Genomic DNA, 24568 nt, shown 5'->3' on the forward strand with positions numbered 1-24568 from the left:
TTGTCAAACACTTAACTCACTTGTAAAGTCTAAAAAACTCCATTGATGGTGCATCAAATAATTTTCATTAATTATTAAAAACTATATGCAATAATTATTAGATTAAGGGAAATTATTTGATACACAATTAGTAAAGTTTTTAGACTCCACAAATGAAATCCTATAAAGATATAGTAAAATATTTAAAAATAAATATTTTAAAAAATGAAAACATTGATAAGACTACTTGTGGAATAAAAAAAAATACATTATAAATATACCAAATATTAACCCTTACCCTTAGGTCAAAATATGCTACCAGTCCTATGTTTTGAAAAGTTAAAAATTATTATTTTTAAAATAAAGTTTTTGTTAATTAAAGATATTTTAACCCAATCATCAATATTGATAGTATTATCTATATAAAAAAATTGTTCATCATGACATTAATGTTGATAAATTTTGACGAAAAATACCATATTTTTAATTATTGGATTAGAATTTTTTATTTAATTTTCTGATTTTTAATTTTTTAAAATCCAAGGACTAAATTTCAAACTTTGTCAAGTACAAACAGTAACAACATATTTTACCTAAATAATAACATATCCAAAGCAAAACAAATTTCTCTCATTATATGATATACAAATTTTGAAGCAAAAGTTCAAAGGGTAAGTTGCATTGTGGTGTGAGCTAAAATACTAATTAAGCCATCAGTAAAATTTTAAGTATGCATATACCCCATAACCTACCAATTCAGCTCATGGGAATCATGGGATCCTTACAAGAATTTGGTGAAAATCAAAACCTGCATGCGGTGACGTCGAGCTTTCAGGAAATATTTCCGGCTATAATGCCGATATTCGGAGTCCATTGTTCGTGCTTTGCTACCTTCAGTCTAGACAAATATGACTTCAAACTTTGCACAAGGGTTGCTTTGAATGTGGTTCTTAAGATCGGCATCTCGTTCGAACTTGAAGTTATATAGAGCCTGTCTCTGTGTCAACCCAACAGGGTATATTCTGTATACTTTTAGTTCATCACCACCTCTTATGGTTTCAGGTCTTTCCTGCTTCCAAACAGGCACGAGTTTTCGAGACCTGAACTTCGTAAGCACAGAAGACTTCAAGGCGTCTAGAGTCAAATTGCTCGATCTGTTCATCATTGTCAGAAATAAGGATTGCATCCCGTTTCAAAATCGAAGAAACAGTTAAAATTAGCTTCCACCAAGTGGAAGTTGCATTACACCACCTAATGCCGCATTGAGAGATTGGGTCATGCTTAAGAACTAAGATTCATGAGTTGCGACAAAGCAGCAGAAATTGAAGATAAATGGCCATGTATCATCGTGAATGAACACAACGCTACGAGATTTCAAGTTCTTTTTTCGATTGATTGTTTGTTATGATTAAAGAAAGTCTAATCAAGTCCGGGTTAAAGGATCATAAAATTGATTTGTAACATACTAATAGCTAAAGAGTAAAGAGGTTACCTCAAAAAAATAGAATCCATCTCAAACCTCCCTCGCTCTCGTACATATAAATGATATACGGTTTCTGATCCTTTGGTACACTTGCAGGGGCGTTTCCCGAAGTCTGAACTTTTTTCTTCTTTCTCCTGGATGATGGTAGCCAAGTGAATGCACAGACGACATGATGAATGAACCGCAGACATATCTAAAAGGGCCTTGAAAGAATCGGATGGGCCTTCGTACTTCCACCTAATCCATGGAGACCTCATTGTCAGCAAGATTCAACATAAGAAACAAGTTTCTCGTAAATTGACATAATTTATTACAGGGATTGAACCACACTACACCTTAATGATTGATTATAAGCATCAGGGTTTTCGGCAAGGTACTTCATTTTGTTTGCAACTGATTGAACTTCGGCTAATTCCTTAATATGTAAAATTGAACCGGGATAAGGAGCAAAGTCTTCGATATTCGGAGCACCAACCACCACGGGTATAGTTCCTATAAAAGTTAAATAATTCCATTAATCAAAGGTGAAACCAAAATGGAATGGTATAGCAATATTCAAGTCCAAAACAAACACACGAATTCTTTCCAGCCCAGACCGCAATTATCCTGACCCCATTTCTCAAAGCTTTTCCAGAAATTAGTTTTGTCACAATTGTTTTCAAATTGTTGGCAAAACTCTATTCATTTACTGATTTAATCCAAACACAAACGCGCACACAAAGAAAATCCTTACGGCGACATCTAAATCCAATTTACGAGACTCAAGTAGGAAATAACAAAGTTTGTAACATCAAACATCAGAAATAACGTTCATACCTGCAATAAGAGACTGGAAAAATTTTTCAGTGACATAATCTTCCTCATTGGAGTTCTCAAAAGCCAAGCTAAACTTATAGCGTTTCAGAGCCTCAACTTTGTCCACTGCAAAAATTTACATGAAATATGTTCTTAAAATAGATCCACGAAGAGTAACCGAAATGGCTGACCAGAAGCGCTGAGTTGACTAGGGTTGTATCATAGGAAAAAGTGTAAGAACTATAAAAAAAGGAAAGCTTCGGCATAGAGAATCAGCAACCTTAGAAATGCAGGAAAATGTTTAAACTAAAAGAAAATATAGACACAGATCGCTTGTAGATTACGCATAGCAAGTACTGCAAATTAAAAATATACAACGTTTAACAATAACAGTACATCTTTCAAAGTGCATATCAGTTTATAATTAATATAAAAAAGCATAAAGAAATGAAAATTCACCTTTTCCATTGCGATTTCTATGGCAACCACCATAAGAATCTATCTTGATATTCGCCTTTTCAAGCCCAACAAGAGCTTCCAAACGAAAGTTATGGGCACCGCAGTTAGAGATGAAAGCAGCTGCCAAAGCCTGTTCAGTCTTTGGCATCACTGGTGCCATGATATCATACTCGGCCCACGAAAAATATCCGACAGGAACATCTGATGAGAGGCTAGTCGTCATTACAATATCATAACCCCTCCTAAATAAAAATGTTTAAAAAGAAAAAACTGTTAGCTTTAGAAAGACTTCCCCATTAACTAGAATCAACAGTGGAGTCTAGTTTTCCAGTGAAATAATAGGCAAATATCGAGTTTGAAGGGAAATAGTCAAATTCATTTATACTGAACATTCCAAATAGAAGCCTGATTACTTCCAAATATATATTAGATGTATGGTAAACTATGGGAAATATAAATGCATATACATAGCCATGTCAATGTGCCTAGATTCTTGGAAACATCAAACATGTCTGTGTTGAAGCATCACAGTAGTATTGTTGTCCATAGATCATAGCTTCGAAGAGTAATTCACTTAAAATATCTTATTCGATACAAAATTAACTCTCATAGAGCAGGAAAAAAAAGCTTGCTAGAAGAGAATGTTGGGGGAAAAAAAAAAGCACTACTTAATAGAGCATCACAAAAGTCCCACAAAATTACAGGGAAAAAAAGGTGTTTGTTTCAAATGCAATGTGCTTACCCACCGTCGTGCCTGAGCAATATTATTCTCTGAATAGTACGAAGCTGATTCCATTGAGCGCAGCACAGTAGCTACTCCAGGTTCTTGAGACAAACCAAAGGCAGCATCGGGTTTCTTACTGGGATCAAATCCGAACTTACAACCCACAGCACAAGTTTTCCATTCCTACATACCATAAAAAAGGAAGTCAACAATAAACAAGGACATGTAATTTAGGCCTAAAAAGCCACTAAAACAACATTAAAGATGGGAAGAAGAATATGCAAAATGACAAGTCAACAAGCACTGGTATCATTTTAAGTCCTAACATAATTAGAGTAGAAACAAAGGGAAATGTCCACGATAAACTTAAACAATCTTTTATTGACTTCTAATACTACAAAAACAAGATCTTCTTTTTTGGAAAAGTGGTATTTTAGCATCCATGTGAGCAGAGAAAAACTCGGCTGCAGAATGTACATGCAAAACCAGCAGCGTATGGCAGCCCCTTACATCAATTACTACAAGCTGCTGAACCAATGGCCTAATTATTGAAACCAAAAACTTCTACAAAGACTTTTCATCCTGGTACATACATCAAAAACAATGAACTTCTAATATGCTCAATAGTATAGTGAAAAAGACCCGATGTTCCCTCAAAACAAACAAGTGCCATAAGCAGTATTTCATTTGCAAATAACACTTATCGGTAAACTTCAAAATTTCATAGACAAATCATTCAGAAAACTTCACAATCTTAAAAGCCAAAGGTTCAAACCAGCTCAGTGCTCAATAGTAATGTTGTTCAGACTCTTCATTTTTGTTGAACTATCCGTGTATGGAGATATAATTTTCAAAGATCCTCCAAACACAGAGAAAAACATTGAAAAGACTAATAATACCGTATCAGGTATATACTTGTATCCTACACTCACACAAAAGTCCGAGTAACATAGTCCAATACATTATATGATTAAAGAACTTGCAAAACATCAATAAAAAGTAATGAAGGAACCTGCTCAGTGCCTGAAACCCAAATGGGATCTTTGCTAAAATCCCTTGAATAAACCACGGCATCTTCTCTCTCAAGCCACTGTTCGCAGTTCTGTGCAACTCCGTTCTGATCACCACCCAAAGCTTCAATCTCATTGTCAACGCCAGATACTGCTACTCCCTCAGAAGAGTGGGATTTATAGAACATATCAGGCCATGAATCGAAAAAGGCGGCGTTTTTAGCCATGTCGAGGCGACCAAGAAACGAGATTTCAGCTATGACCACGACGGCCACTACTAAAGGCAGCAAATTGGAGCACTTTTTCTTGTGGGAAACAGATGTAGAAGATGGCGGCAACCCATTGGATACGGGTAAGCCTTCTTGGGTTCTTGACCCTTTTAGGTTTGAGACAATACCCATCATTCAAAAACAGAGTCTTCTTTTTTTTCAACGTCAAAATTTTGATGTATGATATTTTGAAGGAATTATCTGTTCATGTTTTTAGAAAAAAGAAGAAGAAAATGCTAATGACTTCAAAATTTCCTCGTTCAGAAATTCCAAGGGGACGGGGTCTACGGAAGACGTTGAAGTACTGCTTTTAGTTGAATATTATTTTGGATTTTTTTGGGGCTTTACTCTTAGGCGCCATGAAAGGAGAAAAAAAGCCTAATTCTGTTCTTAGTCCCTGTACTGTTCATATATTTAAGAGTTCGTTAAAACTTTAGTTAAATTGGATGATATAATTTTTTAAAATAAAAAATGTAGTCAATTATTATTTTTGGTAAAAGAAAAGAAACCAATACAAACTAAAATCTCAAAGGAGGTCCTCAAACAGTATTAAGCCTAGACTTCTAATACGAATAATCTGGGCTAAGCTATCGGCAATTAGATTACTTCCCTTAGGAACATGTTGAATTTTCAATTGCTCTATCTTTTTAAGCATCTGATGAATTTTTCTAATAATAGTAAAATTAGAGATTCCCGTATCATCTTCCATGATAACTTTTATAGCTTCAATACTATCAGTTTAAATAAAGACATTTTGGAAACACCTATCTACCATAAGATTGAGCCCATCCAAAATCCCCCGGAACTCTACCTGCAAAATTGAACAATTACCCAAATATCTCGCAAGCCTTATAATTCACTCTCCCATGTGATCTCTCGTGCAACCTATAGTAGCTGCAAAACTCTTGTCAATCCTAACTGAACTATCAACTATTGGATATAGGCCAATTAGGTAGATTGCTTCACATTTCAAACTTTGAGATCAAGGAAACTGAGGAATATTATACTTCAATTATTAAATAAAGAGTAAGAAACTAAATTACTGAAATTGAAAATAGTAAGAGTCAATTTAGAATGTGCAAAGAGTATAGGGACTCAATTTGTGAATAGTTTGTTTCAATTCTTTTCCCTTTTATTCCTTTTTTCGTTTTGCTAGATTATTATGAAATTTACACATTCAAATCGAGGCTATTTGTTAGAAAAGGAATTTATAATTTAAAATATTATTTTAATAAATAAGTCAAATATGTATAATTTTATAAAGAAATATCTTTTAAATAAAAACAGAAAGTTGGATATATAGGTTTTTTCTTCAGCAAAAACGATATTTTGTTTAATTAGTTGGTGTTGAGATTTAATTTGATTTTTTTTATTGATACCTTATTACGAAGTGTTCGAAACCTTATTAAAGAAGTTTCTTTTTACTGCAGAGAATTTGATATATTCTAAAATATATGGTCACATAATATCTTAGTTACGTATAAATATAATTGGTGTAATTCTAAATTCAGTCCCCTAACATTTACTATTTTTAACTTTTTATCCCCCACCCCCATGTTTTTAACTTCTTCCATCACTTTCTTTGTTAAATGTTTGTTTCTCTATTTCCTCCTCAGTGTGACTCATCGTTATATATATATAAGGTATAGTTCACTGATGTAACATATTGGAGGTAATTAGGCTACATATGTGGTGCTATGTTGCTCTTAGAATTACACGTGTTGGGGAGCTAGCCAAGCGAGTAGCTGAACCATACCTCACCAACTATAATGAGTAGCGAGCACACGTATCGGGCAAATAAAATTTACATGGTATGCTCTATATTATTTGTATAACATACTTTCGCCCCTAATTTTTAAATTTTATTCAATTAACTTTTTTAGATAGTGTACGCTACATAAGGTTTTAACAAATACATAAAAATTATTAAATATTCATAAAATACTCAAAAAAATCAATTCATATCAACAATTCAACAATGTGAACTGTAATGCAAACTATCACACAAAAAATAATTGTAATTTGATTAAAAATTGAAGGTTAAGGATTGAAATGATAAAAAAAAGTATTTAATATCAAATTAATAAAATGAATTAAAAGGTTATCTATCATTATACCAATATAATTTGGTTTGTACTGTGTGTACAAGTCTGCATCATGCGGCTGGAAACCAATAATAAATCTAAAGAAAAAAAACGCTTTACAGAGCAAACCAGCATTGGAATTTCAATTGCTTACAGTTTTAGGCAACATTAAGAATATTATATTGTCTGTTTTGCATTATACTATGTCATCAAGATTCTAAATTTATATGCCTTACCTCCAAATAAAAGCATCTTTGATACATCTGGAGTTCTTTTTTTTCTAAAAAAAAGGTACCACAACTCCTAACTTAGTTAAACAACCCTCCAACTCTAGTTCAGACTCAGGTTTTTCGAGTTCGGGCTCATTTTGCCATCTACAGATCCCTGGATAGCCAACGGTTCAGATAGCCTGGAGAAGTTTGCTAACAATTCAAGTCTAAACTAAGTAGGGAGAAAAAAAAAGGAAAAAGGAAACCCATACTTGAATTCAATGTATGCTAAATCTTCTGACAATCTGCACAATCACACCATGTTGTGCCCATCCTGTTGTATAAAGCCACTTGCAAGACAATCAACAGAAATCAACTCTTGCTACTAATGCATTCTCACCTACAATTTTTCTTCAAAAACTAGTAACATCAACTCATTTTGAGATCTATATATTGCTTCATTATGTTTCTTTATGCTGGATCTTACTAAAACACAGTTCCTCTTCTTCACATAGCATGTCTCCACTTCAAGTTTGTTTGGATGTAATTTAGTGATAAACCGGGGTTTGATATTGTTCGGTCCAAACTGGCATTACGTCCATTTCATACTCCGAAAACTAACATATCTTTAATAGTAACAAGCTACAAAATCCAGGCAGATGTCACAAGAAGCTGTACATTCACTAAATCTAGAGACACCAAAGAAGGATGACAACTAATCATGATACTTCACATCAGTAAGATCAAGCTGCTTGCACCAGTGACTGGTTTTAAACCAGTAACATAAACAAAAAGGGGCGTTCATGTTAGGGAAAGTAAACAAGTTTGCTTAAACAAAAGCTCCAGGTAAATGATGCACGTCCGAGGAAAAGTACAATACATATGTTAGTTAGCACGGAACAGAGGAACTCATAGCAAATGTGAATAATGATAGAATGAAGACAAAAACAAGATGGCAGATTGAGGATAATTAGATTTTACCGCTCATGCAGCTATCCAAGAGATGCTGCTCTGAATTTCTTGCTGGTTTGCAAGATAAAGATCTTATTACTTCTCGAGTAGATTTCATCGTTCGAAAATACAGTTTCCCTTGGAATGGGGAGTACTGAACTTATTCTACCAGCAGATGTAAAATGATATAAAAACGGACTTCCATGGATATCACAAGAATCAACAGCGCTTTCCAACTAAGGGTCACTGCTCTTATAGTTTATCTTCTAGCAGCGCCATCTTGTAACAAATGGAAGCTTTGCAAAGGGAACAAGAGCATGCTGTAAATCTACAAATCCAAATAAACGAAGCAATTCACCTCGATTATTCTTATCATAATATTCCCAGCATGCATTAGATCGGGCTAAGGGTTGCAATGTTCTCCAAGATACTTGTTTTAAGCCTGTAAGAAACTAGAATCACATCTTTCATGAAGATATAAAAGGAAACAATTGGAAATTTTCTAATAAAAATCACTAATTTTCAATAAAAAAAATTAAAATTTAACAACAATCCAATCCAGCACACTTTAAAATTTTCTAGTATTTCTAAACCCTAAATCTAAATCATGTCTTAGAATACAAAATTGAAGTTTAGAACTAAAAACTAATTACTATATCAAAAATTGTTATCGCCTCTATACAAAAAGTACACAAGAAATGAAAACCTCCACAATAAATCACTTTGGTCCGCGTGGAAACTGCCGCACCGAACATGCCACCACCTGAGCCCATTGACGCAACTTAATCTTAACCGTCTCCGGATCATCGCCTATAACACAAAATTTCAAATCAAACAATTAAGAACGCCGTTTAATTGAACTTACTAAGAAATTTACTTTGATACTGAATTTTACCTTGATCAATTATCGAGTTAGCGCTACCGGCGTCACTAAAAGAGTCCATCGATGACGCGGACGAAGACCTCGATATCCTGCCATTGTACTGACGATTAACGGCACAGTAAAACGGCAAAGCGGGTAAAGCATGGGATAGTTTCGGATCTAACTCAGGCGAATCTGGTTCGAAGCCGAAACCTAAATCTAAACAACCTTTGAGCTCATCCAAATCATCTTCCGTGAAGCTCTGACTACGGCGGATCCCCGAGCCGTAAACTTCCTTCCGCCTGAGCCACGCCTCGTCTCGCTCAGCGTCAGGAGACCATGACCGCTGCTTGAACAAAGGGCTTGATTGTTGCGAGGGAGGAGGTAGCGGAGGCACGTAGCGTTTCGACATTGAGTTCACGGCATCCACAAAACGACGTCTCTCGCGGAGGCTGGGGTTTTCGAGGTCGGCGAGGGAGAGAGAGGGATCGAGATTTATGCAATCATATATAAGCAAATTTATACACGTAATTGGACTTGGGAGTAATTTGCTACTTTTGAGAGGGATATTTTTGGAATATTTTATTCATCTATATAGGTTGTAATGTTTGCGATACCTTAGATTAATTGTTGAAAATTTTAAATAAATCAGAAGTTAAATTTTTTCAATAATTTAAATTTTTTATATAAAATAATTATTTTTATGGAAAATATATTCAATTAATTTTATTTCATTGATTTATTTATTTTAATATTACATCTATATTATATAGTCAAACCTATAATTGGATTCTAAATCATTGTTACATTATTAAAAGGTTTTATTTTAATAAAATAAATAAATATTATTTTGAAAATATTTTTAAAATTTTAATAAAAATCAAGAAAAATGCATGCATGAAATGGATTTTAAAACTCAAGACACTATAATCATTACTCTCTCGTCTTTTAACATTTCAACCAAAATCATATTTAATTTTCATGTCAATCTTTTAATAAATATATTACATAATTATTTTCACTCACATTGTGAGTGTGTTATACGGTAAATAATTTACATTTACAATTTAATTTTATTTAAAATAAGATGAAATATTTAAAAATAAGATTAAAATGTATAATGAAAATTTTCATAACTTAAAATTTACATTTATCAAACAATCTAATTATGTTTTATGCACTTAATTTTAAGTAGTTTCTCAAACATATTTTATAACTGAGGGAGTTGTTTAATAAATTGAAAATTTAAGTACTAAAAACTTGACATGCCTTTATTAAAACAACAAAAATTAAAATTTGTTCGATTCCCAAAGAAAAATGTTTACATAGCTCAAGAAACCTCCAAAACAAAACCATTTGAGCAAAACAAACCAGAAAAGAAAACACTTGAGTTCCTCTGTATGCCAGCCTTGAAAATCCTTCAACTCCAGTCCTAAATCGCCAATAGAACCAATATTATGAAGCATTTTCGTATAAACGATGTTTAAAATCGAATATGCAGCACATCTCATAGATCACACATTGTCTGAAACAACTCAGCTAGGCCCTGTCGCCTCCTCAGCCACTAGGTCCATAATCGTCGGAGGGCCCTCCTCCACCCACTACATGTCTCGCTTTCGGAGAAATCCCTCAATTGCTAAAAGGTGAGCCATTCAATTTCCACCCCTTTTGATGTGTTGATATTTAAACCTCTCAAAATGCAATACTAATCGGTTGGCCTCCTATATATAAGTACTAATCTCCAATCTGTCAACCTTTTGTGCTTTTAATTTTGAAATAACCACTATGGAGTCACATTCCAAAAGAACACGGCGAAAACTCATGTGTTGTGCAAGCGGAATGGCCTGAACTGCAGCTAAGGCCTCTGCCACTTCAGCAGATAGGACATTCCTGTTCCAAGTACTAGAGGCTCCCATTACCAACCCTGCCTCATCTTTTATGACGGATATTGCGTTGGAAAATTGTAGATTCTTATAAAAACCTACATCAAAGTTTACTTTTAACCATCAGGGCTCTGGAGGGCACCATCTCACCGGAGGTCCTTACGTGCTTGTCGGGTAAGTCTTCTCCAATAGCACCAGTTCTTTAACATATCCTAGCACAAAATTACACAAATCATTTACTATTTGTCTTCTGCCTTCATGCATCAATTTATTTCGCAACATCAGAGATTTGCCTACATATATGTAGATTTTGTCTAGTAGGCACATAGTTATGAATAATTCTCCATGTTGTAATTTTCATCTTTTCTAGGACTTTTGTTTCCCAAAGGTATTTGTATAAAAGCCTCATGTAGGTCTCAATATCTCTGTAAAGATCATCATCTGACATAGGAAAACCCCTCAATGGCACTCGGTAGCCACTCTGGACTGTATACATACCAGACTCATCAGGACACCATCGTATTTATCTACTAGGCCATTGGGCGGCAACGGGATACAAAGAATCCTCTTAGCCTCTTACTCATTAAAGGTATTCCTCACAACATAATCTTTCCAAGTCCCTTCTTTAGCATCAATCAAATCTGCAACCATAGAAATACCATCAACCTTGTCTAATTGAATAATCGTTGGTTTGTCCCCAGGCAACCAAGTTGTATCCCATACCAGAATATGCTCACTATTCCAAAGCTTCAGCTGCTACCTTTCAGCAAAAGTCCCTTTACGGCCAAGACACTCCTCCAAATTGCCAAAAGTTGACTCTTTAACTCAATTCTCATGAAATCACTATCCGCATAATATTTAGATTGCAAAATTGATGCTACTAGAGATATAGGGTTACAAATAAGTCTCCAACCTTGTTTAGCTAGAAGCGCAAAATTAAATTTCGCTAGCTGCCTAAACCCCAATCCACCCTATTTCTTTAAATTACATAAAGCCTCCCATGTACCCCAATGTATTCCACGATTTGATAGGAATTTTTGCCACCATTAGCAACTAAACACGATTTCAATATACTCGCAAAAGGTTTTTGGTAATAGAAAACATGAAATGACATAAGTAGGCCTAGCTTGTAAGACCGATTTAATAAAAAAAATTTACCTCCCTATGACAACCAACGATTGGACCACCCACTGATTTTTCCTTTAATTCAATCCAAAATAAGATAGAATGCAGCTCTCTTATTACGCCCTATTATTATGAGAAGGCCCAAATACTTCTCCGGGTTTTAAGGGCATCTCACCCTAACTCATTTTCCACTAAAACCCGGGTCTCATCAGCAACTCTTGAACTAAAGTAGACCAGAGACTTACTAAAGTTAATAACCTGCCCGAAACAAGCCTCGTATTCAGCCAAAACATTCTTAATATTTGTCGCCCTAGCCACTAATGCCTCCCTAAATAAAATATTGTTGTTAGTACGAGCGACTCAACTTTGCCCATTTTACCAACCTATCCTGTATCGCTAACCGGAGCAAAACAGACAACCCCTCTATGCAAAACAAGAATAAGAAATGGCTTAGAGGGTCACCTTGTTTTAGCCCACAAGTGGGTGAAATAAAACCTCTGGTTTGCCTATTCAACACCACTAAATAACTAACAGTCTTCACGCATCTCATAACCAGCTCAACCAAATCCACTCGAAAACCTATTTTTAACATCATATCTTCAATCATATGTCATTCCACCCTATCATAGGCCTTACTCATATCCAAATTAAGCGCAAAAAATCCACATCTATTCTCAGTCCTTTTTTTTTTAAAGAATGTAGCAACTCAAATACGACAATAACATTATATGCTATAAGTCTACCTGGTATGAACGCACTCTGTGCTTCATTAATACAATGAGGCATAATCATTTGTAATTGATGGACAATTTCCTTAGTAATAATTTTCAAAATAACATTACATAAGCTTATTGGACGAAAGTGTGTCATATTAATAGGCATAGATTGTTTTGGGATAAGCACAATATTTTTATGATTAACCTCTACCATTGGTCCTCTATTATTCATAATATCAAGGCATTAAGAGCTTACCTCTAAGCTAATAATGTGCCAAAACTGTTGGTAGAACAAAGTCGGCATACCATCCTCCCTCGGTGCCTTTGTAGGATACATTCTCCACATCGCCGCACCAATCTTTTCTTCAGTGAATCGAGAGCACAAAAAATCATCCATGCCATCAGAAACATGAACTAGAATTCCCATCAAAAGCCTTGTATTATCGCCCCTACCCCTTGAAGTAACCAGATCAGTGAAGTATCTACACGCAATTTGTTGCATCTCCTCATTTCCCGCACTCATTCTACCTTCTTCATCTTCGAGCTGTCCTACATAATTAATTTTCCTACGTTGGAAATCCATTCTTTGAAAAAACCCAGTATTACGATCCTCATTCCTCAACCAGTTAGCTCTTGCTCTCTGTTCCCAATAGCGTTCCCTTTTTAACAATCTCCAAATTGAGCTATATTTTTGTGATGACCAATTACTCCAGCGCTTCATTAGTCGGATATGAATTATTAAGCTCGTCAAGCTTCTACCTTAATTTATCCAAGGTCATTCGAGACAACTGTCTATTCTCTCAAGCCCAATTCATCAAACCACGCTCGACATATCGAATTATATCCAGTATAGACCCATCTGAGCTATTCCATAATCTTTTAACCTCTCTTTTACAAGACTCTTCAAGCAATAATGTTGCTTCAAATCTAAACTCACATGTACTTTGTTCCTGTTGATCTACCCTCCTACAAATGTTAAGTAAAATTGGGCAATGATCAGATATCGAATGCATGCAATGCTTGAGAGAAAAATTAGGAAATAAATTATTCCATTTTGGATTTGCCACTCCCCTATCAAGCATTTCCTGTATGTTATTGTGGGCCAATCTCCAATGTTCCCATGTAAACTAGTGGTCTTGATATCCCAAATTCGACAAATTACAATCTTCCAAAGCTATCATGAAAGCCTCAATTCCTCGCTCATCCCTCAGCCTCCCCTTTGTTTCTCATAAGAATACATAATCTCATTAAAATCCTCCATAATCAGCCACAGTATCGCACTTTTAGTAGAAAAATCTCGTAAATGATCCTACAAATAGTGTCTCAAGTTCTTTACAGGATGCCCATAAAACCCAGTAAACCTCCAATGAGCACTTTCTACTTCTTCAATATTTATATCAATATGGCTCAACGAGAAGCTCCATTCTAAAGATAAACCACCCATTGTACCATCACTACTAATATTGATTCCCTCCATCAATCCCCAGCTCCTCCATCTTCGAACTATGTAGCTTTGTTTTCATGAAAAAGTTACATCAGGATTAATCTCCCTCAGCACCTACCAAAGGCAAGGTCTTGCACGGGGGTTCCCCAAACCCCAGACATTTCAGCATAATATTTTCATTGCATTCGACTGCTCTGTCTGTAGAGCCAACCGATATCTCAGAATCATGAACAAAGACATATCCATCAATAGCTTTCCCTGAATTCATTCTACTAGAAACAAAAGAAAACCGAGTATTACGAGGCCTCTTATCCCTTTCCCCTAATTTCTATTGGACAATCCTCCTCTATCAACTCTCTATTCGGATCAAGATTCTCTAAATCCCCAACATCAAAATTTACTCTTCCCCCCATTTCAAGCCAAGATTGGCCTCTACTTGCCTTAAAAAAATTGCATGCATTTTAGAATAAACCTTGTATATTTTTATTCTTCCCATCTTGTCCACTCTCTAGAGTTCTCTTTAGTTCCCTCAATCGTGGTCCCTCCTCCTTCTCCCTTAATCACGGACTCGATGCCACCATTTCTTGTTTAGGGATCGCGTTAATCGATAAATTCTAGCTAGGCAGAACCTTTCCGAATGACCCAATTTGCGACATAGAAAATAGAACGCCGATAGTTTCTCATAATGGAAACACGCATAGAGATACCATTTACTACCCAAAATAAGCTTCTTATTCCTTATTAACGGATTTCTCATATCAATCCGAACCCGAATTTTTATATAGCCTCTATACCCTTGATGTAAATATTTCACATCATACTCTAAAAATCACCTTACAAAATCTCTAAACTATTTGGCCATCGTCTCTGACCTCAGGCTTGTTAGGAGATCGTGAACCTGGACCCAAAAATCAGACCAACACAGCAACCCTAGCATGGGATCCTCCTATTCCCGCAATCTATGAAATACGAACAAATGATTATTAAATGTCCAATGACTCACTTCCAAAAGTTGATCCAGATTTATCTTATAATAGAATTGAAACATAAATCGCTTTTCCCCTAGATCTGTTATTGTAACACCTCCATGCGAATGCCATAAATTAACCAAGGTTGCTTGGTATTGCACAATGCTCACTGTTAAGGAATCGTCGACTACACTCAGATCCGCCCCCTCCTCTCTCGTCTCCTTACCCAAATCGACATTCCAACCCACCTCCTCTCCATTAGTAATCAACAACGCCGTTAAGCCCTATTTCATTCTTGAAGCACTACCATCTATCAAAACCCTAAACTAGATTCAAAACGTGCTATTAGAAGTAGACTAAAAACGTGCTATTAGAAGTAGACTAATATGCTTCTTTTCAAAATTGAAACACAACACTAAAAATTAAGGGTTGAAAATTTAAACATTGAATTTAAGTTATAAAATTTGTTTGTTATACATATTTCTTAAATTTAAATATGAAATATAATTAGATGATTTGATAAATACAATTTTAAAAATTTTAAAAATAAAGTATTTAAAAGATAAAATAAATAAAATAAAAAGAATTGAAAATTTTCTACTAAGTGATAGGTAGCTCTTTATCTACTTATCATTTTCCACACTTTTTTATTGAAAAAATTCAATCATTTGATTTTTATTATGAATTATCAAATGTGTTAAAAAATTTAAATAACTGAAAATATTAATTTTTAGCTAATTTATTTTTCAATGGTTATCAAACAAGGCTTAGGAGTTGTCTGATAAATTGAAAATTTAAGTGTTGAAAAATTAAGTACTTAATTTTAAATATAAGTGTTCAATATAATCATATTATTTGGTAAAAGTAAATATTAATTTTGTTAATTTTAATTTTATTAATATAATATTTCATATTATTTTGGATAGATTTAGATAAAAGTTAAATATGATAATTGAATATCTCAATTTTAAAATATATATATATAAAATTTTAATAAAGTATAATCAACTAATTGAGTGTTAATTAGTTACCTATCTATTTATCCTATACAACATTTTTTTTATTTAAAATTTTATAATAAGTAAAATAATAATAAAAACATTATGAAACACATTTAAAATAATAAAATGTTGAAATGAAAATTTGTAATGATTGATTTTTTAACAATTATTGATCAACGCTTAATTTCTTTTCAATTTATCATAGGATGTTTGGTGGGTTGAATTGAACCTATTTTGAATTAGTGAAAACTTCTCTGATTCTTTTAGAAAAATACCCACCTAATAATGCAAGGTAAAAATGCCAATAAATTGCCAGTGTTTGAATTGTTTAGGAATATTAGTTTTGTGGGGAAAGGGTTTCTATTATTATTATTATTAAAAACTATTTTTTTGGGGATTTGTTATTCCTTGCATTGCTTTTATATTATTTTAATTTGATAGAAACGAATATTCTCTTCCTTTTTACTTTATATTTTACAAAGTTAAATTCTTTTTAAAACAACCAACTTCAGTGGATTGAGTTTTAGTTCAATTAACATGAGTATTATTATCAATATAGGAGGATGTAGATTCAAGTGCACTAAAACACATTGTAAAATTTGTTAACAGAATCCCACGTGTCTTAAGTTCACTAACAGCAATAATATATCATGTTTACGTGTCTCCTTAACGGTGGAATTAACTGTGGTCAAAGTATTTGATGAACCATTAAGTGCTGATGTGGCATGGAGAGCTTAATTATTTTTAATTATTTTGCAATAGTTCTTTTAACATTTAAGCCTATTTTAAAAAAAATTAAAATATTTTATAAAATTATTTAAAATTTTAAAAAAATAAAAAACTATAAAAACATAGACAATTACATAAAAAATTGTAAAATGTTATTATAATTATATATTACAGTTCATCATTGTGAACCCTGACACCAACTTTCCTCGTACTAAAACAATTATTATCACGCATCTCAAGCTGCAAATAATAAATTCATTGTCACTCAAACCTAAAAATGTCAATAAGTCGGGGTCGAGATTCGGTTTCAAAAAATTTGTCAAGTCTAAGCTTATTTTCCAACTGGTTTAACCCGCTTAAAACACCCGTTTTAGTATAAAAAATAAGATATATTAAAATATATTTTTAGTTGATATTTTTATAAATAAATTTAAATTTTAAAAATATTATTTTATTATTTAAATTGAATTTGAATTGGATTGGGTTGAGTTGAGACGAGGTGAAAAATCATTGTCCCTGAGTCGAGCCAAATGAGCTACCCTACCTTTAGACAGGTCTATTCAAACCCTTCACTTGGCATTCTATATAAGTCTAATCACCATTACAGTTCAATCTTCTCATTTCCTTATTACTAAAATCAAAGACTCCATAGAATTTTTTTTTCCTTTATTTTTATATATTTTTTTATAAAATTTTATTAATTTTCTATAATTTTATAGTTTTTTTTAATAATATTTCAGTAGTTCTAAAATGTTATAATACTTCAACATTACTTTTTCATATTATCATATTATTTAATAAATTTATGATTATTTATTTAACATTTTAGTCTATTATTTTCAACTAAAACTATTAAACTCGTATTCCAAATATATATTGAAAATGCAAGAAATTTCATTTATCTTTTTTATTATTATTACTTATTAGTTATTATGATGTTTTTTAATTGAAAAGAAATATATCATTAGATTGAAAAACGAAGGAAAAAATGGATTGAAAATCGAATTATGGTTTGACTTGATTTGACCCATGAATATGAGTAGTAATAAGCCTCTACCTTTTGCTTCTACCAAGCTGGCACCGTGGTTGGTACTTGATGCACAAGCAACAGTCAAGCAGTTGTTTATATTTAAAATTTTAATAAAAGAGAAAATATATAATTATTAAATATTAAATTAAAAACCACGTAATATTCTATTATTAGTACATGTATTTTGTATAAGTTATAAATTCGGTTTTTATATTGTATTATTAGTACATGTATTAATGAAAATTTGCCAAATAATTTGTTAGTAGAAATAATTAATGTTGTCATCAATGGTCTTTAGTAAGAGATTTTTTACTCTGTAGAAGAAGACAATAAAGTGTTATTTGCTTAGAGTTGATTGATTTCTTAAGAAATCCGATATCATTCTCAGAGAGGGATTATGTTTCTTGATTTTTTTTTTTGAAAGTCTGAATACTGGAAGAGGCAATGTGTTCATAGAGCTGACAATGCCTCGCACAATGCATAGGCAAACCACTTAGCACAAGTGGAATTCAACTTGCACCCATGCCTCATTTAGGACATAGGTTCAAATTCCATCAATTGCAACCTTTTTAGTTTCTTCAATGGCTCGCTTGTTTAGACTTCTGACAAAGTAATCCCGCTTTGTAAATCCGTCATCTCTTCAAATAATTAGGCTTTTGACAATACCGAGAGACAAAACTCTCATTAGGGACAATACCAAACTCGTTAAAAGGCATGCCGGTTTTATGTTGACACACTTTGTGTAACGACTCAACTTTTGTCAATGTAAAAAAATTTGATTTTCGGATTGAATTTCTTGAATCGAGTCATTCTGAATAGTTGAAACGAAAGTGGTGAAATAAAGAAATCATTAAGTAAATTATTAAGGAAAAATTTGAAATTATATTTAGAAGTTAACAATTATGGTACAAGGACTAACTTGTAAGGTAGCTAAATTTAAGAGATCTAATTAAGAGATTAAATCAAGGCCTTGTGAGCAAATTGGCCACAACACAAATTAAGTTAATGGGAGAATTATGATCTAAACCATTAATCTCCACTAACTAGTTTAGATATTATCATTAGCCATTGATTTAAGTGTTAAGATTTAATTAAAGTAAAGAATATAGGTTAGTGGTGAGAGAAAATAAAACATTTTTCACTTAGAATTTTTCATCTTCTTCCATCGAAATTGAGAGAAGGAAAAGAGAAAATCATTTTGAAAGTTCCTCCATTGCCGAAGCTTCAACTCCAAGAGTGGGTAAGCTTTCTCTGAATTTTTGTTTAATTAAATGGTGTTAAATGAAAGTTTAGAGTTAGCTATTAGTTTGAGTATAAAATTAAAAGAAACTATACTAAAATAACCATGGGTATGATTGAATGCTTGAAGGAGTTGAGTAAGGGTTTTATGCATTCATAACTTTCAATTGATAAATTAGCTATTAAGTGGCTACTTAATGATGGTTCATGATTTTGATATTTGTATTTGTATGTATTTATATGTGTTGAAGAGATAACTAGAGGGAGTTCTAGCAAGGAAAAAGACCAAGTCGTGAAGTGACGGCTTTTTGAAGAGTTTTCACTTGTTTTGGTCATTTTGGATAGGTAAGTTCACATGGAAACTTCCATATTTACTTCTTGTCTGAGTGTAATGTGAATTGAAATTATGATATGTGAAAATGTTTAAGTGTTATATGTATAATAGGTAAGTTATGGAGTATTGAAAATGTGGTCCAAATGGTTTTGAACTTGTCTTGCATGTGAATGTATTCAATGGTTAAATATATTCTTAGAGAAGAGAACCAGAAAGTTGATAGATTGATAAAGTTGGCTCACATAAACAAGGGTTGCAAATTTTTGAAATCTCTCCGCTAGGGGGTTTAAATTGTGTTTCTTTATTTTCTTATTTATCACCAAAAAACAATAATAATATTGTAATGGCCTAAATTCAAAGTTATCGGAATAGTGGTTTCGTAACAACCACAAATTTGATTTAAAGAGAAATTATTTTAAAAAATTATTGCATGAATATTAATATAATAGGAAAATTGTATGAAAATATCGATAGAAAAATTTTACCGATTTAGTGGTTAGTTAGAAAAAAATTTATTATTGAAGAAATTGGGTAAAAACAAGGTATCGAGATCTCGATCTCATAAAAATGATTTGGAAATATTTTTATAAATATTTATGAAATTTTAGTGATTCGGTATTAAAATTTCGTTAGAAAATTTTAATGTTTGGGTAGTCAATTAAATGAAAAGGACTAAATTGGAAAAGGTGTAAAAGTTACTAGAATGATTAAATAGCTTAAGTGTCTAATGAGAAAGGATTTAAAAGAAAATTAGACCCAAAATTTATTTGGGCTGGACGGCAAGGGCATGAAATCAGCAGGAAAATTGATGATTTAAGGGCAAAATTGGAATATTACATAATTAACTAAATAAAAATAGGACTAAATATGGAATATCTATATTTCTCTTCATTTTTCTTCATTCTCATCAGCCAAAACGCCATAGGAGGGGTTCTTTAAGTTGGTATTTCATAATTTTTGCACCAAGTGAGTTAATCCTTGCATATTTCTTGTAATTTTTTGTGTTTCTAAGACTTTTACAACTTGGTCCTACTATTAAATTCATTAGTTTTTGATTTTATGGATGAAATTGAAAGTCACCATGGTTGATTACTATAAGTTTATGATGAAATAGAATGAAATTGAAGCTTTAATTTGTTTATGAGATGATTTTATTAGGTAATTTCAATAGAATTGATTTTTAGGACCTAATTATGAAAATGTTTGGAATTAAAGTCTAGTACTGAAATTATGATTTCCAAAGACTGTAAAGTAGTTTAAAGTGATAGAATAAAGTGTTAATTGAGAAAAATCAGCTCAATTGAGAGGCTAATTGAGTAGAGACGAAATTATCATTTATTAAAAGCCTAGGGGAAAAATGGTAATAAACAGCTTGCACTAAAACAGTTTTAGACAGCAGCAGTAGGTTAACTTTGAAAAATCACCATAAATTATAGAAATTGAATTAGAAGATTAACAAAATATGGAATTAAATATTATTGAGTATAGTTTCTCATAGAAGAAACGGTGTAAGTAATAGAATTGTAAATCATGAGATATAATAAATTTTGTGAGACAAGGTCAGAATGAATTCGGGTTCCCCTGTTCTGACTTTGAAAAATCATAAAAAAATTTAAAAAATAATTAAGGGCTTAAATTTATATTTTTAGAATCCTGAATGAGTCTATTTTCAAGGAAAACAAACGGGAACATCATCCAAATCCTGTATGAAGAGATAATTAATTTTTAGTGAAGAAGGGTCAGAACTGTTAGACAGCAGAATAGGGGTGACTTTAAAAAATAAACTGTACTTATTGGCTAAACTAAAAATTCTGAAAATTTTATGGTAAGAAGATATGTGAGCCTAATTTTAGGGAAAATTAGCAGATCCTAATTTGGAGTTCTGTAGCTCAAGATAAAAATAATTTAGTGACTCTGACTTAAGTAGACAGCTTTTGATGAACTATAAATAACAGTGGAATTATAGAGAATGTTGCATATGAACATGAAATGTATTAAATTGATAATTAAATTTATTTATTTAGATCCAGAAGATTCAAAGACAAAGCTAGATCGAGGAAAGAAAAAAGTTCGGGATTAGTAGATTTTTGTATACGAACAAGTATCGAGGTAAGTTCATGTAACTTGAATTATATTCTTAAATGCTTGAAATGTATGTTATTGATGTGAATATGATTTTAATATTCATTGTATGGAAATCGATGAAACATTGATATATTTGATAAAAGGGGAAGAAATCTCGGTTGAATGAAAGGAAAATTTGATGGATCTCTGAAAAGGAATGACGATAAAAAGGATCTAGCCCGGACAGATGATCCTATCTTGATATAGCCCTCCCGAAGAATATGTGTAAAATGGATTTAGCCTGTATGGGTAATTTGAATCAGGGTCTGAATTTAGCTTGGACTGGTAATTCAGATCCAAGCTCATTAGAGTAATTGTCGTTGCAGGGAATTTAGCCTGGACTGATAATCCTGCTGTAAGGATGAGGTTCGCGGGAGTGTGCTCTCTGAAATGGAAATGTGCGCACATGAATATGAATTGACGGACCCAGAAATGTACACTAAAAGTGTACCTCTAAAAATCTATCGAAATTCTAAGAAATTCAACGGGATAAATATGGAAAAATATTAAAGGAATGGAAATCATGGTATTGATGAGTTCATCAATCATGGTATATATTATTGATACATGGAAATTATTGGACTAACTTGAATGTTGAGTTTGTGCATGTTAGGGTAATAATACATTGAATGTATATTTGAATTTTTATTGCATTGTATTGAAAATATTAGGTAAGTATAATTCTTGTTACATGAGCTTACTAAGCATAAGGTGCTTACCCTATTTCCATTTTTCCTGTTTTATAGTTTTAAGAGCTCGGAGGTCAGATTTGATCGGAGACACATCACACTATCAACTTCAAGATTTTGGTATATCAAGAAACTTTATTTTGGAAATCAATGGCATGTATAAGCTAATAAAGTAAATGTTAATGTGAAATGAATGTAAGGCCAGTCATTGGTATGGCTAACAAATCTTGGTTTTGGTATGTGATGAGGTTATCTTATAAAAATGCATGAATCTATCTTGAAAATATGTTGAATTAGATCGGTTAATATGGATTGGTCTCGGTTTAAAATTACAGGGAAGGTTAGATATCTATAAAGGGGCTATATTGAGTAAAAAAAATTAATTCGTAAACTCCGGTAATACCTCGTACCCTATTCCGGCAACGAATAGGGGTAGGGGGTATTACATTTATTGGTATCAGAGCTATGAGTTAACCGGTTCTAGGACCGATGTAGTAAATACGGGATTAGCTATACATGCCATTTAAATTATTATTGATAGCGTGATATCTCTTGACCATTTAAAATGTATTTTTCTTATAGTAATGTCATCCGACCGAACTCAATCTGAGGAAGTTGGGAGTCATGCTCTGACTTCAGTACAAAGAGAAAAAACTAGCAGTAGAAGGCCCGAGACAGAGTGTAATGAACCGAAAGTTACGGTATCGAAAATTGAGTCTTGAGTACTGTTTCCTTGAAATTTATTCATGAATATTTATTAGAAATATTTATGAATTATAGTTGAATGGCTATTTAGTGTTTAATTAAGTGAAGTAGCTTGAATTTAGTTTAAAGGATTAAATTGCATAAGGAATAAAAGTTTAATTATAGATTAAAGAAGTAAAAGGGACTAATCTAACAATTAGACCCTAAGTGCCATGTGTGTGAATGTATGATATAACATGTGTAATAGTTGGTATATATGTGTAATAGCTATAAGATATTTTATGTTATAGCTATTACACATGTTAATTTTATATTTATTATAGGTTAATAATATTATAATATAGTATAAAGAATAAAGAATAATGAGTAAAGAAACATAGAAAGAGTTACAGAGAGCAAACGTGAGAAAGAAAGAAAGAAATAAATAAAAAAGGGAAATTTGAGGATTAAGGCCCTAAAGCTTGATTGGTAAGTTGTTTTAGCTCATTTTCTTATGATTTTTATGTTTATGGATGCCTAATTCAAAGTTCTACATGTATGAGGTTAAAATGAAGAAAAATAGAAAATTTTTAGATATTGATTTAGTTGAATAAATTGAGGTTTTATGGGTTAAATTGATAGGAATTGAAGTTAGAAGTGAAAATTGAGTGATTTATTAAAAGAATTCTAAGTTAGGTTTAAATAGGGATTAAGTTGAATAGAGCTCAAAATTTATGTTTTATAATGAATTTTATGAGTTAGAAATTGTTAATGAGTTGATTAAAAGAGAATATGAAGCTTAAGTTAAAGAAAAAAAGATTAGTAATGGAAAAATGACGAAATTGGAATTTTTGTAAAAGTTTGATAGAAAGTGAAAATGTGTTTTATGAATTAGTATATTGATGATTTTTAATTGTATGATTGTTAGTAGCAAACGTAGCACCAGATACGTCATCAAAGAAGGGAAAAGAGAAAGTGAACGAAGATATCGATTAAATTCGATAAATAGTGGTTTGTATTTCTATAAACCGAGCTTAATCGTTATTGCTATATTTGATATTTATATTGTATGAAAATGTGAATGAGGTAAGTATTTTTACCATATTGAAATGAATGTGATTTTGAATACCCTATTAACAGTGTCGGACTAGTCGGATATAGTTGACATGTCATAGGAATTGGAAGTATTGGGATATTCCGACATTGAGTCGATGAGACACTATGTGTCGACTACTGTTAAAGTTCCGGATTTGTTCCGATGAAGTACTTTGTGTACTATAATGTTAAAGTTCCGGATTTATTCCGATGAAGCACTATATGCTTATCCCGGAGTGTGGGTTGGATCCGTGTATCCGTCAGTGTCCGAGTTATGTTAATAAGGGTAAATAAAGTAAAGATTATTAAAGTACTGATTGATATTGAATAATAGCAATAATGTGTTTGAATTACCATGTTTTAAAGTTGATTAAGCTATTGTTTATAGAAATACCACTGAGAGTATTCTCAGCGTACGGTTTGTTTCCGTGGGCAGGCTAGGTACGAAAGTATAAGGACTCAGCATACAAGCCGATCCCCGAACTCAAATTGGTGAAGTTTCTATCTTTTTGGAAAATGGCATTGTACCTAGGATGTCTTTTGGTCATTTTGAAAGTATCTAAGTTGTTAAGTGATATTTTGATATGTTTTGTAAATGTTACCAAAACCTTAAGTATGGTATGTTTTGATATGTTAGTGAAGAGTAACAAGAGGAATTGTTGGTAAATGTTGTAGAGAGAAG

General features: G+C 32.5%; 3 protein-coding genes and 1 long non-coding RNA gene across 6 annotated transcripts; 1 reads left to right on the top strand and 3 right to left on the bottom strand.

The window, feature by feature from the left end:
* Positions 1-587: 587 nt before the first annotated feature.
* LOC107894268 (glycoprotein 3-alpha-L-fucosyltransferase A) lies at positions 588-5094 on the bottom strand. The gene is made up of 7 exons (XM_016819531.2): positions 4453-5094; positions 3463-3623; positions 2717-2958; positions 2279-2383; positions 1798-1954; positions 1472-1699; positions 588-1133 (listed from the first exon to the last, which is right to left on the bottom strand). The coding sequence occupies exons 1-7, from the start codon at positions 4852-4854 to the stop codon at positions 878-880; spliced, it is 1551 nt and encodes a 516-aa protein (XP_016675020.2). The 5' UTR covers positions 4855-5094; the 3' UTR covers positions 588-877.
* A 1709-nt stretch (positions 5095-6803) lies between these two features.
* LOC121212209 (uncharacterized) lies at positions 6804-10020 on the bottom strand. 3 transcript variants are annotated; one of them, XR_005907391.1, is made up of 3 exons: positions 8859-10020; positions 7285-8773; positions 6804-7187 (listed from the first exon to the last, which is right to left on the bottom strand). XR_005907391.1 is itself a non-coding variant. In XM_041084572.1 (3 exons), the coding sequence occupies exons 1-2, from the start codon at positions 9235-9237 to the stop codon at positions 8682-8684; spliced, it is 471 nt and encodes a 156-aa protein (XP_040940506.1). In that variant the 5' UTR covers positions 9238-9324; the 3' UTR covers positions 6804-8405; positions 8670-8681. The 3 variants fall into 3 exon arrangements, 1 of the variants encoding a protein (XP_040940506.1); XR_005907390.1 differs by having other exon boundaries at positions 6804-7212; XM_041084572.1 differs by having other exon boundaries at positions 6804-8405; positions 8670-8773; positions 8859-9324.
* A 55-nt stretch (positions 10021-10075) lies between these two features.
* On the bottom strand, positions 10076-13270 carry LOC107894270 (uncharacterized). Its single transcript, XM_016819533.2, has 2 exons — positions 12806-13270; positions 10076-10920 (listed from the first exon to the last, which is right to left on the bottom strand). The coding sequence occupies exons 1-2, from the start codon at positions 13268-13270 to the stop codon at positions 10855-10857; spliced, it is 531 nt and encodes a 176-aa protein (XP_016675022.1). The 3' UTR covers positions 10076-10854.
* On the top strand, positions 10550-23184 carry LOC107894271 (uncharacterized). Its single transcript, XR_001683205.2, has 3 exons — positions 10550-10882; positions 19212-19305; positions 21319-23184. It is a non-coding gene; the product is annotated as an uncharacterized lncRNA (long non-coding RNA).
* The last annotated feature ends 1384 nt before the right edge of the window (positions 23185-24568 follow it).

Source organism: Gossypium hirsutum, chromosome A13, assembly GCF_007990345.1.
Source record: "Gossypium hirsutum isolate 1008001.06 chromosome A13, Gossypium_hirsutum_v2.1, whole genome shotgun sequence".
NCBI classification, from domain to species: Eukaryota; Viridiplantae; Streptophyta; class Magnoliopsida; order Malvales; family Malvaceae; genus Gossypium; species Gossypium hirsutum.